At 36.1% G+C, this 17,886-nt stretch overlaps 3 protein-coding genes and 2 pseudogenes across 4 annotated transcripts; 4 read left to right on the forward strand and 1 right to left on the reverse strand.

Moving 5' to 3' along the window:
* The first annotated feature begins 23 nt into the window (after window positions 1–23).
* On the forward strand, window positions 24–3,087 carry LOC104773696 (putative uncharacterized protein DDB_G0272456). Of its 2 annotated transcripts, XM_010498343.2 has the most exons (12): window positions 25–315; window positions 438–533; window positions 623–717; window positions 823–886; window positions 978–1,056; window positions 1,129–1,202; window positions 1,459–1,671; window positions 1,933–2,006; window positions 2,086–2,192; window positions 2,355–2,473; window positions 2,545–2,622; window positions 2,727–3,087. In XM_010498343.2, exons 1-12 carry the CDS (start codon window positions 148–150, stop codon window positions 2,940–2,942), a joined length of 1,383 nt encoding a protein of 460 aa, XP_010496645.1. In that variant the 5' UTR covers window positions 25–147; the 3' UTR covers window positions 2,943–3,087. The 2 variants fall into 2 exon arrangements, with proteins under 2 accessions (XP_010496646.1, XP_010496645.1); XM_010498344.2 differs by lacking the exon at window positions 1,459–1,671 and having other exon boundaries at window positions 24–315.
* Window positions 3,088–8,832: 5,745 nt separating this feature from the next.
* On the reverse strand, window positions 8,833–10,844 carry LOC104773698 (annotated as a pseudogene).
* Window positions 10,845–11,886: 1,042 nt separating this feature from the next.
* Window positions 11,887–13,143, forward strand: LOC104773703 (putative F-box/kelch-repeat protein At3g24610). The gene has a single exon (XM_010498350.1). It carries the CDS (start codon window positions 11,887–11,889, stop codon window positions 13,141–13,143), a length of 1,257 nt encoding a protein of 418 aa, XP_010496652.1.
* Window positions 13,144–13,344: 201 nt separating this feature from the next.
* LOC104773704 (HEAT repeat-containing protein 6-like) lies at window positions 13,345–14,586 on the forward strand. The gene is made up of 5 exons (XM_010498351.1): window positions 13,345–13,393; window positions 13,561–13,714; window positions 13,818–13,905; window positions 14,171–14,273; window positions 14,485–14,586. The coding sequence occupies exons 1-5, from the start codon at window positions 13,361–13,363 to the stop codon at window positions 14,584–14,586; spliced, it is 480 nt and encodes a 159-aa protein (XP_010496653.1). The 5' UTR covers window positions 13,345–13,360.
* Window positions 14,587–15,235: 649 nt separating this feature from the next.
* On the forward strand, window positions 15,236–17,659 carry LOC104773705 (annotated as a pseudogene).
* The last annotated feature ends 227 nt before the right edge of the window (window positions 17,660–17,886 follow it).

Consider the following 17,886-nt stretch of genomic DNA (forward strand, 5'->3'; position numbering starts at 1 on the left):
CTAGCTTAACAGCTAAACCATTTGAGCACTGTCTTTGAGCCACGTTTACAATAAGAACTTACACATGATTTTATGTAGGTTTTGGATGGATGCCTTCGCGCAATATCTGGATTTAAGGGAACAGAAGATCTTCAGTACGATAGATTAATGGATACACCATTTACATCTGACTGTATAAGGTCAATAAGAATCTCATCTGCGCCATCATATGGATTTGAGAATGCCCAGGAGCCAATTTTTCAGGCAGGATGCGAGCAATGGTCTGAGGCTATTCGTAAACATATAGTTCTGGTGTTACACCATGGTTCTGCGGTGGTGGGTTTAAAATCTTGACAAGTTTTTGTTTTTGTACAACTGATAGTACCTAATATCTATTAGATGCTGTTGCTGTAGTTTGCATAATATCTATGTCCTGAATTTCTTCTTATTTTTGGAAGGTGAGAAGCACTACAGTTACTTGTTTTGCTGGAATTACATCCACCATATTTGCCGCTTTCAATAAGCAGGAAAAGGATTTTGTTACTTCATCAATTGTAAGTAGTGGAGCTTTTTTGTGATTGTTCGTACTACTATCCGGACTTTATTTTTTGAATATGTGCATGACGTGTTTTAGTTTTTGTAGATAGCCGCTGCCTTGCATGACAAAACACCTTCAGTCAGATCAGCAGCTTGTCGAGCTATTGGTGTAATTTCAAGTTTTCCAGAAACATCTTTAAGGTAATTTAACCCTTAATCACAGTCGGTTGACATTCTGGTTCTTATCCTAACTCAACCCTGGAAAGATATCCCTGGTCAAGAACTTTAAGATCTTTGTTGAAGCAGTGCGGAGATATATGAAAAGTTTTTCATAGCTGTTGAAGCGAATACCCGCGACTCCTTGACCTCGGTATTGCATTACTGACTTTCCATTATTTGTTCTCGTGAGCTATGCATTTTATATCATATCAGGTGCAATGGGTTAATATTTGTCATATCAGGTGCGTATAACAGCATCATGGGCTTTGGCCAATGTATGCGACTCTCTGCGATACCGCGTCGATGAGAGGTCCTTTGAAGGTACTAGTGCTGTCGTTATAATTAGATCCGACACAACTTTTGGATTTACATGTCTTTTATCCTCCTACGTAGGATTAAGTACAACTTCACAAGTTGTGGACGCACTGATAGAATGTGCTTTGCGCCTTACTGAGGATGGGGACAAGGTAATGAACTAGCATCTCTTTCGACTCACTGACCTCCATTCCAAAATATTCCTCTATAAAATTAATTAGTTGTTCTCTCCATAGCTTGTAATCCAAATGTTTTGTTTTTCTGATACATATTTCACTGCACTCGTCTGTTCTTTATGGATGTCGAAACTGACAAGAAGAATTTTTTTTTCTATGGATCACACAGTAGTTTTTAGTATTGTAGTTATGTGCACATTTGCCATTATCATTTTCGTAATTCCCTTGTTAGGTTAAATCCAATGCAGTTCGGGCACTGGGGAGTATTTCAAAATATGTAAAATTGAGATGCATGACATGTATAAAGTCAATGGACCAAGATGTATTACCTTTTTCCCATCAACATTCATCAAATTATCACCATCTATCCTGCGCGGGAGATACAAGGTGGTTGGAGAGAACCGTGCAAGCATTTCTTTCCTGTGTTACTACTGGTAATGTTAAGGTATACCTGATAAGTAGAAGCAATTAGATGGCTTCATTTGGATCTGAGCATGTGGGTTTCAATCAGTTTTGGTTCGAGTCGGGCAAGTTTTGTTTGAGAGAAAGTTTATTAAATTAAAATCTAAGTAATTTAGTTTGGTTTGATAAAAATATCTTATACAGAAACGTTAATTCAGTTTGATATGGTTTGGTTTGTTTAGTTACGCAAGACGCATCCTTAGCTATATTTTACTACATACTTTGACTTCAGAAATTTGTACAGGTTCAGTGGAATGTTTGTCATGCGTTGAGCAATTTATTCTCCAATGAGACAATAAAACTGCAAGATATGGATTGGTAAGCATCTTTAAGCTTTCTATTATCCAAGCTGCTTCTCTCGTTGACCTCTATTAACTTTTTTCTTTTTCTTTTTCAGGGCTCCAAGTGTTTTTAGTATTCTACTATTGCTGCTTCGTGATGCATCAAACTTTAAGATAAGAATACAAGCTGCTGCCGCTTTAGCTGTCCCAGGAACCCCACTTGGTGACTTTGATTATCCCTCTTCCCCCTCTCTTCCCCTGTAGCTATATTCTTCTCCTGTAGCTATATTGATTTAGAGAAGACAATTTGTTTGTCTCATATTGTTTGTGTTTTGCGATTGCACTGCTTGGCTAATTTCTTTTCTCGCACATAATTTCATTGCAGCTTATGGGAGATCATTCCCTGATGTTGTCAAAGGTGTGGAGCATACTTTACAAAGTCTGCATTATGACAGAGAGACGACGCCAACAAATTTCAAATACAAGAGATCGCTCGAGAATCAGGTAAAAACCATGTTGGCGTAATTTTAGGTTATTGATGAATGATGTCTCTAAAGTCCAGCTGCTCGTTTCAGTTAACCTCAACCATGCTGCATCTCCTGAGCCTAGTTTCAAGCTGTCATTTCGAAGCGTTGACAGATTTTCTTTCAAAAGTAAGAACCGGCAGCTATTGTTGTTAATACCACTGTTTTCATTGCTTGATGTTAAAGTATTTGTAACTCATATTTTCTTATTGGTGTCGCATGAAACCCGACAGAAATCCTCTTTTCTAGAGGATTGGTTGAGAGGATTGTGTGTGACATTGCACGAGGAAGACAATGCGTCTGGATCAAGCATCACAAGCACTTCGGGTGATAAGCAGAAGAAAGAGTTGATCTCTAGAGCTATACGGTCGCTTGCCAGAAGCTTAGAAACTGGACAAAGTTCTGAAATGGCTCTTAAGTTGCAGGAGTTAGATAGTTATGTGAATTGACTGAACAAGCAATGCTTCTCGGGTAAATTTGGCCCTGTAATTTCTAACACAAGTGACTGTAAACAATGCAACCCATATACATTAGCTACCATGAGAAATTTAGGGATTTCAAGGAAAGTGGACTTTCTTTAGAATTTCATGTTTAGTCGACCGTATGTAAAAGAAATATACTAATATCTCTGTATTAGTAAAAGAGAAGTACAACTTGCATTTCGCCCGAAAATGCCCTTACGCCAACTACAAGCAAACACGAACGCGGAGGGTAAATATGACAATATGATTAATTGGGTCGGATTTAATTTTTAGCGTAACCCGAAATTCACAAATCGGGTCTTTATAAAACAATTAGGGGGGGAGGTTATTGGTTTTCGATACAAATGGGCTGTGCACATTAGAGAACAATTTGTGGGCTGTGCATATTTAGGAAACAAATTTGTGGATTTTAAACGAAATCCATTACCTTCCTATCACGGCAATTAGCCGAGAATTACGCTACTCAATCTCATCAGTTAATTTGTGAGATATCAATCTCCTATCAAAATATGAAAATCTTACTAACCTGCTTTGATACACGTACCATATTTCCTTATTGGATTTTTTTATTAAAATCGATCCTTAACCGAATTATTTTGAAAATATTTACATACCTTAATTTACATAATATACCCAAACTTATACAATCAAATTATACCTAATTCATCATACGTGAAGCCCTCCTATAAATACAATGTTAGTAATCAAAGGTCCAATTAGGCCTGGGCATTCGGTTAACCATTCGGTTTCGGTTCGGTTGTATTCGGTTTCGGTTATTTTGGATATAGTAATATAGTAACCATTTGGATATTTTTGAAATTTCGGTTCGGTTCGGTTCGGTTTCTTTTGGTTCGGTTTCGGTTTGGTTATTTAAATAAATAACCATAACTAACATAAATTATATTAACATTAACCAAATAAACCAAATATAACCAAAACTAACCGAATATAACCAAAATTAACCAAATATACAATAACAAAAATACAAAAAAGGGAAAAATATGGATTCAATTTTACAAAATAGTATTTAACTTTGTAAATTCAAAATAATAACATTTACATATATTGATTATTTAAAATATTTAATTGTTTTGAATCTAGAAATAATTTATATTTTAAGTTTATTTTATAGTTTTGCATAATATTAAGTATATAATATTTGATATCTTCTAGGTTTTCGGATATTTCGGTTAACCATTTAATTGTCGGTTCGGTTCGGTTCGGTTTCAGTTAGTTTGGATATAGATTTTTACTAACCATTCGGGTATTTGAAGAATTTCGGTTCGGTTCGGTTTGGTTTTTTTCGGTTCGGTTTCGGTCGGTTATTTGGTTATCGGTTATTTTGCCCAGCCCTAGGTCCAATCATCAAACATTTTTAACCTTCTCCCTTCTGTCTTCTCCAACCCTTTTCCAATGGCTGTCGCTCTCACTCCTATTCTACAAGTGAAAATCATTCACTCTTGGAAGCAAATAACTGTCTTCTCTGGCGAGACCATCGAAGGTCTTAGCAGATATTTCTGTAAGCTTCTCTAACTTTTTTTTTTAACTTAATTCTATTCACGTATACTGTAAACGCAAATTTACCGATTATAAATACTTTTTATTTAAGAAACCACAGTCGACAATGGGTAATCATTGAAATTTTCTCCAAACAAAAACATACAATCGACAGCTTAGTTGAATACAGAGCTGATTACTCAGTTTGTTAAAATTGAACCAATTCAGAATGATAGACGACTTACAACCCAATTGAATTGATTACTCAGTTTGTTATACTGATGGGTCCAAACTGAATCTGCCGATCCTTGAATTTATCTAGCCCAACATCGATTTGATTGGACTCAATGAAGCTTCTCTCCTTTCCCGATTGTATAGCTAACTGAGACAAAATTTTCTCGATTATAGAGGTTGTGTGAATTTGATTAGAATGTATGATTTAAGAAGCAAAAATGCCGAACTAAATTATTGATCGGAGATCAGGCGAATGGAAGATGGTCTTTCAAACAATTTTAAGTTGAATCGCTCAGGAAGAGGAAATGTAAAAAAAAACACTGTCTCTCGCAAAAGAAAAATTGTAGGGATTTCAAGGAAAAGGCCAACAAAGCCCAAATTGTTAATATGCAGAAATTGATATCTAAGCCCAATAAAATATACATACATTAGCGTAACCTAACTATATTTACTTACAAGTTATCTATATTAACATTTTCACACCAACTTTTTGAAAAAACTTTAGAATTCTAAACTATTTACAATCTTATGATATTGACATTTATTATGTTTTCACATATTTAGCAACAAAAAGTCAAGTCAATCATCTCAAGAATCTCTACCATATATATGCAATAATCGATTCCAAGTTATAAAGTTATGGGAAACCTATAAATCAGCTATATTCGATTTTGTATGTCCTTAATTACTCACCACATTTAATTTTAAAATAGAAACAAATTCGAATACAGAAACAAATTAATGGCTGATAAAAATATCAAATCACATAAATTTGGTATATTCTCTAAAAATAAATCTTATGCAATATTTAATCCCTAATTGCCTGGTAACTAATTAAATATGTTGTGTATTAAGAACTGAAAAAAATAAACCTAATCAATTGCCTATATAATTGGTCCTTAATCACAAGTTAGCACCACCAACAACATCAATCATCAGTCTCTTCCTTCCAATACCGATTGTTTGAATCTGCTTCCGATAAGAGCTTTTTTTTTTTGTGGAAAAGAGATCTCAGAGAAGTGTCGTAGAACAGATTCAAACCATTTTATATGATAAGATCGATTGTCAACTTGTGATGATGCAAAAATATTCATACCGCTAAATATTTCAGTCTTTTTTTTTCCTTATAAGTATATTTTTAGTTAGAGCAATATATATGTTTTGCTTCTTAATGTCATTATCCTCTTTTTTCAGTAGACTGAGATTATGTAACTAATAAATTTTGGTAATATATACATATTCTTGTGTGTAGATCATCAACGTGATTAGTGTTTGATTTGAATAAAAAGAATACCAACACTTTAAGCAATTTGTAAAAACAACTCCTTACAAATTACACAAGTCTATTTGGAAAACAATTCCTCAAGCAGATTTAACAAGTCTGTTTAACTTTTTTTTCTCTTCATATTTTACCTTAGATGATACAAGAAACAATTACCTTATAAATCATAAGATCTATTGGAGAAAGCAACGTCAACAACCCGAGAGAGTGTAATACAAGATGGGTTTGAAACAATATTACTAAAAAAATAAAATATCATTAATCTCATATTTCAACATGGATAAAATCTTCATATTACTATTTTTTTTAACAATATCAATATAGGGCATGCACAATTAAACTGATTTAATAAAAATTGGTATTATACAATCTTAATAATTATTAATAAACTCCAACAAAATCTGTAAATTCCAAAAAAATGTGAATTCCAAAAAATAAATGTTTACACTACGGGTTAAAATATAATAATAATGTTTACGGATAATAAATTTTAAAACTTTATAAGATTTATAAATATCTAAACTTTATATGAATTATAAATATATCATATAACTTACATATCCTGCGGTGTACCTCAAAAAAATAGATGTGTCATTTATAGAGTTAATCTCATAATTATAAATGTTTTTTTAAACTAAAAAAGAGATATCAAATACAAATATATCATGTCACACAATATAAATATTGAGTAAATCAAATTTAGTCCTATATGAGTAATATCAACAATGCTACTAACTTTATGATAATAAAACTAAATTTGTGTAAATACAAATTTTAGCAATTTAACATATGCACAATACTAAAAAACAACAATATTTTATGGAACTTTTTATTTATTCACGGGTCCAAACCTAGACTAAAAATAATCATAAGTATGTGATGGAGTACACTTATATATTTTTGCGGGTTGGTTAAAAAATACAAGCAAAATATCTTAAAACTTAATATTATAAAAAAAGAGTTATAAACCAACACTAATCCGCTCCATCACACTCATATACAAAACTAATTAATTTTATTTTTAATAACTAATAGGCTCTAGGCAACACTAACTAATTTCAAATTGAGAATTTGTGAATAAAAATTAAATAATATTATATGAACTACAAACTGTATTATACATATTAACAGATGTTTACTTTCACAACAACTAATTTTGATTGATTCAATTCCAAGATAAAGGAATTTAAATTAATTAAATTCCAAACGAAAACAATAATTTGTATATAGATAAAGCAAATAAATTACAAACATCTCAATATTTTTATAAAAAACTTGCTATATATCTATATTGATAGATTTTGTCAACTTTTAAAAATAAATATTTGATTCAACATAATATTTTTTAGTAAGTTATATAAAATAATTTTTAAAAATAACATAATCCCGCGGTATACCGCGGGTTAAAATCTAGTTAATTTTAGTGTTTCTTCAACTATTATTCAAATCATTGGTGTGGTACACGAATTATTTATCGGCTGACATGTTATGTTTATTATTCAAAATCCTCTTGGATTGTTGGTTCAAACCTTTTCTTTTTTTGCAATCTTTACAGACGCTTTATCACCCTTTTATAATTACAGATGTTTTTTTTTTTAAATGATTTTTAATCATAAAAGAATTGTAAGAACCCCGAAGGTCTAAAGCCCATTACTGACTATCAAGCCCATCACTGACTATGAAGCCTATTACGCAGCGAACAACGTGAAAAAAAAAAAAAAAAAAAAAAANACAAATAAAAATCGAAATGATCTCTACCGTCGATCGCCTTATACGTTGGTAGCCTTATAAAAGGAAACCGAGAAGCAAACCGGCTCATTCTTCGTATCTCTTTCAATATTGAAAAGTGAAAACTCAAATTTCTCAAGAAACACTAAAAGAAATATGGCTAACAACGTTGATATGAGAGCTCTCGGGATCAGGATGGTTACATTGGGTAGGGATGCTAAGGCTTATCGCAACGAGAAGAGAGCCTTTGAGTTATGGTTCGCAGAGTTAGAGTTCAAAGATCGTGTAAAATTGGGACGACTCGTAAACCAGCGGCGTACTGAACTCGACGTCGAGAGAGCCAGGATTGTTCAAGAAAGGGAGAACATATCTGTACTCGTGAAACTCTGCACCGTAATCTCACTTTCTCTGTATCTTTTCTCTGTATCTCTTCTTTCACTTTCTCTGTATCTCTTCTTTGTTAGTCCCGTTTCTGAATTCTTGTTATGACGTTAGATGTTTCTGAATTCTTGGAGTTTTTAGTGTATGTGGATCATCGGTCTGATGTTAGATGATGTTTGTTTGCCGATTTATGATGTTTGGTTAAAAAATTTATCTCGTTTCTTTAATTCCAGGGTGGAAGCAACAGAGATGGTGGGGTTTTTAATGGAGGTGGCGGTGGTGCCATTGACGGCCCGTACTATCGAATTACAGAGAATGTTGCGGAAGCTGCACTGCATCTCATATGAAACTGAGCAATGTATTTTCAGCATTCGCCTCCATGTCCCACTTCTACCTCCTCATCTTTCGTTTTCGTGTTTTCTCACTCAGAGATTTTGGTGTGTTCATCTTTCTTTTTCGTGTTTTCGCTCTGACTCAGAGATTTTGGTGTGTGTTTTTTTTTCGTTTTAACTAGATGTGCATTGTACTAGATCTTTACCCATTTAGCATCTGGGGATTTTTATATCTCAAAGAGGTCCTACAATAATAAAGGGATGCAAGTTAGCGTGTGGTTTTGCAAGTTGCCCATTGTTGCAATAGCTCGTTTTAATTGTAATATTTTGTTGGTTTTAGATGTAGTGTATAAAAGAGATATTGAACTGAAATAGAAGAAAATACAACAAATGAGAAAGAAGATACTTGAAGAAGGTTGATTGTGAACTTCGAGCATTTGGAACAATGAGTAAAACAATTTGATTATCAAAACTAATTTAACATTCAAACCTAGTCTAATAATTAAGAGTAAACAACTACAAAAATGATCATTGTTCTTCTCCAAATGCATCTTATCTATACCTAACATATTCTTCCTTTCGTTTTGATCTTCTTCTTCAGTTATCTTTATTGCTGAGAGTCACAGTATTGTGGATAGTTACACCTGCAGGGATGATTTCTCACCTGCAAAAAAAATTTGAATTTATTCTCTCAGTATCAAAACTGAAGAAGCACGTTATGGTCACAAGATCACCCATAAACTATGTTTTCGATATATTACCTTTCGTATTGTGAAAGATACCCTTCTGAGACTCTTCTAATAACTTTATCCTTCACCTTGTCAATCTATTAGAACACAGTACAACAGTTACCAACTAAAAGAGAAATGCAGTAACAATATCATGGTGAGAGCCAAGGAGATATCCAAATGAAGATAAAATGAAGTTTGTGGTGATAAAAATACAACCTTGTGATGAGGAATGTAGTGATTCCAAGCATAGCGAGCTTTCCCCGGATAATAATAGCATAGATCGAGGAGGAAGATATAAGGCTTTTTTTGATGCAAGAGGAGTCACCCAACTTCTCAGCATCAGCAGTTGAGGCTTTCCATGTAGAAACAGAGTATTTTCTAAATTCCATTATACGAGGACCAGCTAAAGAAAGGCTGAAAATGCAATCTTCAAATGCTGAATGTGTGTCGATGTGAGGCGATAAACCCACCCCAGATGGGTACTCGTTTACCTAACATTTTCACAAAAACCCCTCAGCCTTCAATGTAGTTAAAAACATTTTAATCTAACTACTGAGAGTGTGATGATGTACCGTTAATTGGTCCAAATCCAAACTTGATGGGTCGTTATCAAGGTTCGGGAACAACGAGATTCTTTCGAGTATAGGAGAAACAAAAAATGGAAGCTCCCCAAGAGGCTTCTTGGTATCAACATCTCTTGTCTCGTAACAAAACTCATATCCATAGTGTTGAACACGCCGTTTGGCAAGACCAATCCAAGGCCGAGCATCAAGAGCTGCAAGCAATTGCTAATAAAGACAGGACCAATAAGTATAACCACAAGAGGTTAAAAAAAAAATGCCTACTACATCACAGTACCTGTTCTTCTTCTACACTGACAAATTCAGGTATTAGGAAAAGCCCTGGGATGTTCAACTCTGAACACAATCATTCACCTGCGTCTACATGTTACACAACACATAAAGATCAAAACTTTGAGACCTATATAGAAATCTAATCATGATGCGATAAGACCCATTAATGGATCCACCATTGTAATTATAAGTACCTCGGAAGCTAATTGAAGAACTGAGTATCGAATATGCAAAAACCGTCCTTTAAGGTCCGGGCATGGTCGACCACTCAAGGCTTCTAGAGCAGATTTATCCAGATCTTTAACCCAGAAACACAATCGCATTACAAATTATTATCCAATACCGAATGAAACTTAGAGACTAACTAAATACCCATAAACAAACACAGCCATAGCCAAAATTTTCAGTTCTTCAGACGATTTGATGAAGATTCAAAAGAAAGAAAAAACCCTCGAAGTCCCTCAAACCTAGATGATCCAACAGAAGGAAAATCCTCAGCATGAAAAATCAATCAGACGCGAATAAATTCAAATCGATACCAGCAATCAAAACCTAGACCAGAAATCTTACGGTCCAAATCAAGCAACAGATGAAAAAGCAGAGAAATCGCAATATTCAAAACCTCTGAGAGATTGACAAGGTTTTTTAAAATCATCTACATAGTTCGAGACACGAGATATATATAAATAAAAAAAATAATCTTACTAAACGAGAGGAGCCGGAGCTAGGAGACGAAGATCTTCGAGAAGAGATCGGCGAAGAAGAACAAGAGAGAGCAGAGAGAGTGAAATAGCAAAGCGGGAATATAAACAATAAAATTTCTGGGCCTAACACTTGACCCATTCATTTGAGCTCAGTCCACACTTACTAATCGTCGAAATTTTGAAATTTCTGGACACCAGTTTTGTTTGTGTCCTGTTTGTGTCCTACGAGGACAGCTGTGTTAGATTTGAATGAAAAGAAATCGATAGAAGTGATGCCGTGAGCGTTGGTGTGTGTTGGTTCGTAAGTGGTGTCGTTCGACACTAAAGGAGTTGATAGTGAATTGGAGTATTTGTGGGGAAGTGTTGTCCGTGGTTGGACGAAATCAAATATTCCAGCTCATCTCTCTTGTTACTCGGTCGCTAGAGGTGGTTGGTTGTGCGACTCTGTAACTAGATTAGGTGGGGTTTGGTGTATTTGTGGAAGTTTTTGCAAAGAGCGATTTCTACGCCGATTGTCTCGACGGAATTATGGTGTTCCGATGAAATTGTTTCTCGTGGATCTTGTGCGAGGATTGAGAATCTAGGTGCACTCGTCTCAATTTAGTATCAATCAAGGATACGAGTGGTGAAAAAGATGAAGAAGATGAAGAAAAAGATGATAATGTGAGATCGAAAGCTTCATTGAAATGAGAATCAATAGACTCAATAATTATATTTTTTTTTTCCTTTTATTATTAATTAATTTTAGAGAAATATTACTTTTAAAAAATTTGAGCATGCGTGTTAATTTTGGAAAAAAACATATAATAATGCTATCCTAGAATATTTCTCTACGAATCCATATCATGGTGGGGTTTTAGGCAAGTAAAAGAGAAAAAAGGAACAGAAAAATATTTGGAAAAGATAATAACGAAGTAACGAAGGAGAGATGTATGCTTATCAAAGTCGGTATCGGATCTGAAAAATAGTTATAAAAGAGCTTCCTTTTACTTGAGAACCCACCCAAAAAAAAATCTTAACCCCACAAGTCATCTAGAAGGAGAACTCGACAACAGCCGCTGAATTCAGGAGATCAATTTAATCAACCAGAAAAGTGTTCCTTGCTGAATTGGATTTGAGAGCAGTGAAAATTTCTCCCCAGCGATTGTTTTGTGACACAATCTTACCGATGACCAGTTTTGCCGGTCCGCCGCACAATAAAAGGCAGAAGAAGGATGTGTCTCTGTCGTCGTCGTCTAGCTTATCGTTGCTGCCACACGATGTTGCTCTGAACTGCTTGTCCCGCCTCTCGAGATTGGACAGTGCCGTCTTGTCTCTGACCTCCAAGAGCTACAGCTCTCTCGTGGTGTCGCCTGACTTCTGCCGCACGCGTGAGTTGATGGGTTGTACAGAGGAGTACTGGTATGTTTGCTTAAGCATCCCTCCTGACCCAACTCCACGCTGGTTCATCCTCCGCCGTGGAGGGCCCACACTAGATGACGTGGCCTTCGCCGCCAAGAAGTCTGTGAATTGGTTGCTGAGACCGATCCCATCGTACCCTTATCAGCCTCCGGAATCATCCTCATTCGTGGGGCTGAATTTTGGTATCTATGTAATCGGTGGAATCGTACAGGGGAACCCCACTTCGGATGTCTTGCTCCTGGATTGTGTCTCTCACTCGTGGCGCCGCATCCAGTCCATGAAAGTAGCTCGTGCTTCCGCAGCCGCAAACGTGGTAGACGGGAAGATTTACGGGTTTGGAGGCTGCCAGGAGGTAAATTCCCCCAACTGGGCAGAGGTGTTCGATCCAAAGACCCAAACTTGGGACAGCTTGCCATTACCTAAGGATCCGGATATACGCAGGAACACAAGTGTGATCGACAGAAGTGTGGTGATGGAAGATAAAATTTATGCGGTGGACGAAGAGGATCAAAGCTTTTACTACCTGCCACGTGAAGGTATATGGAGAAGAGGTAATCGGGATTCTAAGCCAGGAAACAGAAAAAACTGGTGTGCCATAGGGAAATTGTTATACTGTTGTGGTACTCGCGGGCAAATAATGTGGTGTGAGCCAAATGAGTTGGAGCGTTGTGGGGCAGAGGAGTTGAATTGGGGGGAGGTTGAGGGTTTGGGTATTTTGCAGTGGTGTGAATTTGGTTTAAAAGCAAAAAATCGTGCTATGGACGAGACTCTCGCCTGGGAGCTCCACTGGACCGTAAATGGTTTTAGCAGACTGAGCAGCAACTCTCGTGGGAACATTGTCGCCTTCTGGAAGGTGCTTATCCCTTGTACTAATAAGTTGGAGCTTTGGTGTGCGGAGATTTCCATGGAGAGAAGGCAGGGAGGCGAGATTTGGGGGACCATTGAGTGGGCCGATACCGTCTCTAAACTTGATCCTAAGTCATATACCGTTAAGGTTTTGTATTCTCTTTCTCTCAATGTTTGAAACATGTATGCTTCCAATTTCGTTCTGCCGTTAATCTAATTGGATGCAACTTTTTTTCAGTTTTTTTTTGGTTTCCTCTATGACAGTATCAAAGACAGAATACATCAGAAAACAAATATTTCAAGACACTAACAACCAGATATTGCTTAAAACGCATCACGCCTCTCATGGTCACTAGCTTTCCGAGATCATTTACAGGAAGTTTGAAGCTACTCTGATGACCTGCTTGCTTTTTGATCCTCATTTGAAGGTGGTTATTCTTGTCCCTTTTTTGATCACTGAGGCATGCTGTTCTCCATTTTTACCTTCTCAATATCTTTTGTGGTTCAGCGATTATAGCTAGAGATATTTTTCTAGCTCAACTTCGTGACTGCTGAATCCTGAGAACAATTTTTTGTTTTATTTTGCAATGTCTAGGTAAGGATTGCATCTGCGTCAGCTCTTGCCATCATGATGGATGGGCCTTCATCTATTTTCCTTCAAGTGGCAGAGTACAAGGAATCCACCAAATATGGATCGTTTATGCCCCTCTCCAATTCCCTTGGTCGAATATTAATGCAACTCCACACAGGTGCTTCAAAGATATTACTTTTCTTTTCCTTTATTATCTTCTTATTTGGCTATTACTTAATTTCTTCTTGACCAAGATTTTCATGCCTTTCATATGAGTGTAGGCATTCTACATTTGATTCACAGCGATACTCATGGTAGATTGTTGATTCAGCTGTTCAAGATCCTCTTGCTTCTGATATCAAGCACACCGTACGTACATTTCTTCTCTTTTATCTTGTCAGCTCCTCATAATTAATGATATAAAGTGTTGTATCTTTACAAAGGTCCGTTATCGAAAACCTTAAAAGCCCTTGATTATGATTTACCTTTCTGTAAGTGAGTTGCGAAAGCTTCATTTATATGTGTATAAGCCCAGCTCTGTTTAGCTGATGTTATTTCTTGTTAAAAATTGCAACTACTTTGGGATCTTGTATGAGATTTTCATTTGTTTTTTAATGTTTGTTATCATTTTCAGTTACTCGAGAATGCCAGGAGAATTGCTGCCAAAAGTTATAACGTCTCTGCATGCTAGGATCAATGAAGGGTTTCCTTTTAAAAATGATAAAACTGGTCTGCTGGTTAGTGCTTTATTTTCCTTATGTTGTTTTGTCTGTTTGCTGTCTTTGTTTATGATGGAGATATGAAGTCACGATTTCATATCTAGGCTTTCTGTCCTGGTTTGAAGTCACGATTTTGGTTTATTACGTCCTCCACAGCATCCACCCTTCTTTTCCTTTCCCGATTATCAGTCATATTGGCTGTTTGGCTTAACTTTTTATACTCACTTAGCACGACATTGGTACACAGGAGTTAAAGGTGTTCCAAGATAACTCCCTCCGCTGGTTTCGGCTCGTTCACCGGGAACGTCCACCGCGTGCCGCAGCATCTTGAGAATTGATGGTTGCATATGAAGCAATAACTCCAGTTTTAAAAATGAAAATCGTTCTGGAAAGACCAAAAGAGATGTGCAGAATGTAATAGTCCACGAAAACAATATATATATATATATATATAAATACACATCCTCTACAATCGAGTTTCTTTAATGTCCATAAATCATATAATTTTTTTAAAAACACTATAACGTTGCCTCATAAATTATAAAAAGTTGAAAATGAAGAAAAATATATATAAATGTGGACTAACACTTCCAAGTTTTCAATAAGACCAGTGTTAAAACTAATCTCTTTTGCCGTGTGAGAGAGCTAGCTGTCAAGGGTGTTGTCCGTATAATAATTTTAATATCAGTTTTCAAGTATAAAAGAGCATTATTATTAATTTGATGATCTTAGGAAAAAAAATGATTTCTTACTAATCTAAGTTTATTTATTAAAAAGGCATAACAAAAAAAACTAGCCGTTATTAGAGAGCCTCTAAAGAGCGCCGCAACGGTCACATTTGTTTTTTTCCCCGAAATCTATCTTCTTCTTCTTCTTCGAATCCTTGACAAAAACCCTAATTCGTGTTGAAATTGATTCTCAGATCTAGATTTCGTTATTCGTATTGCTCATTTGATTATCAAGTTCCTGTTTTTTTTCCGATGGAGTCGTCGTTGACATTGAAGAATGGGAAACCATGGACTTCCGGTGAAGGATCAGAGCAAGTTTCTGTCCAAGGTTCAAGATACTTCCAGATCTTTGGAGAATTCAAACCTTAAGATTTCAAATCGAAATATGCGAAGAAATCATCGGCGCAGAAGAATCAGAGCCCGAACCCGAAGAACCCTCCCCAAGCGGTTTTCTCTCCCCAGAATCGGATCAGAGAGAGGAAGTTTGTTGTGGTGTGAGCGTCGAAGAAGAACTCGAGGAAAGGGAAGACGGATCCAGCTGTTACAGAGATTGATTGTAAATGCGCATGAGACGCTTCATGCTTCACAAGAGGAGTTTTTCAAAAAAAAAGAATTGAATTGGGGGAGGAAGCTGTAATCTCGGAGATGGAGAAGAATCCGGAGAGCCGGAGAAAATTGGGGTTTCTACAATGTTGGTGAAGCACGGCAAATTATCTGGTAAAGTGATGAAGTAGTAGTTAAGGGTTTCTCTTTGATGGTTTCGCTGATCATCTATGGTTTATTCCAGATCAAATATCAAGAAATTAGCAACAATGGTGCTTTGTATCTGTATATTATAACTTGCGTCTTTGACTCTGATTTGGATGAAACAGTGGAAGAAAGTGAGAATTCAGTAGTTTCTCTTGCCAAATGGACAAACACTTCTAAATTTGCAGAAGATTCTCGACTTCAGTGACAAAATTAAGGTAATATATGTTCACCCTTTTTTTTATATCATGTCTTAGGTCTTGAAGGATGAACATGCTTCGGTATCGAACCAAGTGAAAGAGATCACGAATTGTTCCTTTGTAGAACACGAAATGTCCAGCTTTTGACTCAGTACCTTAATCTTAATATACCTTGTTGTCTTAATGCAAAACTTGTTTGCTTTTGTTGTAACCTGATAAGCCTTAACGTGTTTACTATGGCAGCTGATAAGCTTGGAACTCTGGAAAAACAGTACTTGGAAGAATCATCAGAGAGGAAGCGATTATACATTGACGTGATCGAACTCAAGGGAAATATCAGGGTCTTTTGCAGATGCAGACCTCTAAACCAAGCTGAAATAGCAAGTGGCTGTGCTTTTGTAGCTGAGTTTGATCCATCACAGGAAAACGAGCTCCAGATACTTTCATCTGATTCCTCCAAGAAGCATTTAAAGTTTGACCATGTCTTTAAGCCTGAAGATGGCCAAGGTAAATTGAGACACTACCTTTGCCAGATTATTTGTCTAAACATATGATCTTCGTACATTACATCTAACGATCTAATCTGACTGTGCCTTCATTTGCAGACACTGTTTTTGCACATACAAAACCTATGGAGGGAACACCAGAGAATAGAGGAGTGAACTATAGAACCTAAGAGCTATTTCGCTGTTCAGAAAGCAGAAGTCATCTCATGAAGTTTGAGCTATCGGTTATAATGAGAAGACAAGGGACCTCTTAGTAGATACCAGCCCCCTAAAAAGTAGGTCTTCCATTATGTTTGTTTGGTAGTAGAATAGACCGCCTTACAATTTATCTCTTTCTTGTTAAGAAAAACAAAAATAACGGTATGTGTTGTGTGGATAAAGGTTGGAGGTTAAGCAATCAGCAGAAGGGACACAAGAAGTCCCAGGATTAGTCGAAGCTCAAGTTTACAATACAGATGGAGTGTGGGATCTGCTCAAGAAAGGTTATTGTGTAAGATCTGTGGGTTCAACAGCTGCAAATGAGCAAAGCAGCCGATCTCATTGGTAAGCAAAATAGAGTTTAGAATCTAAAATCATGTGAAACGAAACCTGTTACATACTTATACCAACAAGAGATTTCTTTTTGTGCAGCTTGCTGCGAGTGACAGTGAAGGGAGAGAATTTGATAAATGGTCAGAGAACCAGAAGTCATCTTTGGTTAGTAGACTTGGCTGGCAGTGAGCGAGTAGGAAAGGTAGAAGTTGAAGGAGAAAGGCTGAAAGAATCTCAATTTATCAATAAGTCGCTTTCGGCACTCGGTGATGTTATCTCTGCCCTTGCATCCAAAACAAGCAAATTCCTTACAGGTATTTCCCATCTTCCTTCCCCTTCGTCAAGGCATTTTGTAGAGATATCCTGGTTATTGTTCATAACATTATATTCCCTCCTTTTTTGCAAATCCAGAAACTCAAAGCTCACCCATATGCTGCAAAACTCTTTGGGTAAAGTACCAATTTTCCTCTTTTTTTTTCCCCTTTTCTAGGGCACATGATTCATACGACATCTTGTTTTTCAACTGAATGGTTTGTGTCTATTTCATTGTGACTTATACAGGTGGAGATTGCAAGACTTATTAATGTTTGTCCAGATTAGCCCAAGTTCCGCGGATCAAGGAGACACATTGCTCCTTAAACTATGCAAGTAGATTCCGGGGATTAATTACAGAAATCTCATTCTTCTTTTAAATTAATTACAGAAATATGAGGTACAAAAATATATAGAGTTTAGAGATAATATATGGTACAAAAATATAAGGTACAGAAATATAGGATTTCGAAATATATGGTACAAAAATATAGGATTTAGAGATATATGGTTTAGGGTTTAGGGTTTAAATTAATTACAGAAATATAAGGTACAAAAATATTTAGGGTTTAGGGTTTAGGGTTTAGGGTTTAGGGTTTAGGGTTTA

Source organism: Camelina sativa, unplaced genomic scaffold, assembly GCF_000633955.1.
Source record: "Camelina sativa cultivar DH55 unplaced genomic scaffold, Cs unpScaffold00621, whole genome shotgun sequence".
Taxonomy (NCBI): Eukaryota; Viridiplantae; Streptophyta; class Magnoliopsida; order Brassicales; family Brassicaceae; genus Camelina; species Camelina sativa.

Bases quoted from the DNA above. Each gene is read 5' to 3' on its own strand.
- LOC104773703 (XM_010498350.1), top strand. From the start codon at position 11,887: ATGACCAGTTTTGCCGGTCCGCCGCACAATAAAAGGCAGAAGAAGGAT.
- LOC104773696 (XM_010498343.2), top strand. From the start codon at position 148: ATGGATACACCATTTACATCTGACTGTATAAGGTCAATAAGAATCTCA. The intron at 1,672-1,932 runs GTATACCTGATA...AAATTTGTACAG, and splicing joins TTACTACTGGTAATGTTAAG to GTTCAGTGGAATGTTTGTCA. The intron at 2,193-2,354 runs GTGACTTTGATT...ATTTCATTGCAG, and splicing joins TGTCCCAGGAACCCCACTTG to CTTATGGGAGATCATTCCCT.
- LOC104773704 (XM_010498351.1), top strand. From the start codon at position 13,361: ATGACCTGCTTGCTTTTTGATCCTCATTTGAAG. The intron at 13,906-14,170 runs GTACGTACATTT...TATCATTTTCAG, and splicing joins CTTCTGATATCAAGCACACC to TTACTCGAGAATGCCAGGAG. The intron at 14,274-14,484 runs GTTAGTGCTTTA...ATACTCACTTAG, and splicing joins ATGATAAAACTGGTCTGCTG to CACGACATTGGTACACAGGA.